This window comes from Echinops telfairi, unplaced genomic scaffold, assembly GCF_000313985.2.
Source record: "Echinops telfairi isolate 266 unplaced genomic scaffold, ASM31398v2 ScPeMD7_7468;HRSCAF=8506_0, whole genome shotgun sequence".
NCBI classification, from domain to species: domain Eukaryota; kingdom Metazoa; phylum Chordata; class Mammalia; order Afrosoricida; family Tenrecidae; genus Echinops; species Echinops telfairi.
The window spans coordinates 96,308,494-96,309,444 of record NW_022111369.1 but is presented as its reverse complement, the minus strand read 5'-3'; the positions used below and the strand labels follow the sequence as shown (position 1 = coordinate 96,309,444).

General features: G+C 47.5%; 1 protein-coding gene across 1 annotated transcript in view; it reads right to left on the bottom strand.

The window, feature by feature from the left end:
* Window positions 1-951, bottom strand: part of CCDC149 (coiled-coil domain containing 149) — a 110,840-nt gene that overhangs the window by 20,084 nt on the left and 89,805 nt on the right. Inside the window, exon 11 of the mRNA XM_030888571.2 lies at window positions 706-782. Coding sequence (XP_030744431.2) covers window positions 706-782 — 77 coding nt within the window. The remainder of the gene's footprint in view (window positions 1-705; window positions 783-951) is intronic.

Below are 951 nucleotides of genomic sequence, written 5' to 3'. Positions count from 1 at the left end.
GATACCCCAAAGAAAAGCGAAACAGAAGACCCCCCTGCCTCCCAATTGGGCTGGCTTAAAAGTATCTTCCCAGGAAATGCTGGCTTTTAAAAGTGGACAGAGAAGCAGACTAGCAACTTGGTGAGACATAGTAGTACTGCAGGGGTAGAGATAGAATTTTGAAAAATTGTTGGTTCAAATGAACGCATGTTTGTTAAGTGTTGGGATCAATGCTGAGACTGAGCTGAGTTTGGGACTATAGAGGGGTTGGGGGAAGAAATGAAACAATTGGATATGCTCACAAAAGTTACAAAGAGAATTCGACAGACACAGACAAGGAACATTCCAGAATCTACGTGAACAAAACATCAGGGTTCCAGATAAGAAGTTTGGATTTCCCGTCTTGTAGATTTCTCAGCCAGGGGGATCTTTGTATAAAGCACAACAACAACAACACACCCACTGCTACAGAGTCAACTCTGACTCCCCCTGAGCCTCTGCAGGGCGTGTGAGGCTGTCAGTCTTTCTGGGGAGCTGATAGCCTCATCTTTCTCCCCTGAAGCAGCTGGTGGGTTTGAACTGTGGAGCTTGAGGGGAGCAGCTCAGTGCTAACCAGGGCACCTTGGTGATATAAAAGGTTACTGAAAGGGCAGAGTCTTCTGTTCATCTCATTTAAGAGCTACCTTTCTTTAAAAGGGCAAACACCGCTGATGAAGGTCTGCTTACCTGGAAGACTCCACAAACCAGAAACTTCCAACGTTCTTAATTTTTTCTCCAGTTCAGCTACCCGGTTCCCTAGGATTCTGGAGGAGGGGGAGACAAAGACGAGAGATAGATTAATGAGTGTCTGATTGATGCTCCAAGAGCCCCGGTGGGGCAATGGGCCAGGCGGCATTGGGCTGCAAATCACAAGGTTGGTGGTTCAAACCCAGCAGCCCTTCAGAGAGGGACAGATGAGGCTGTCTGCTCCCA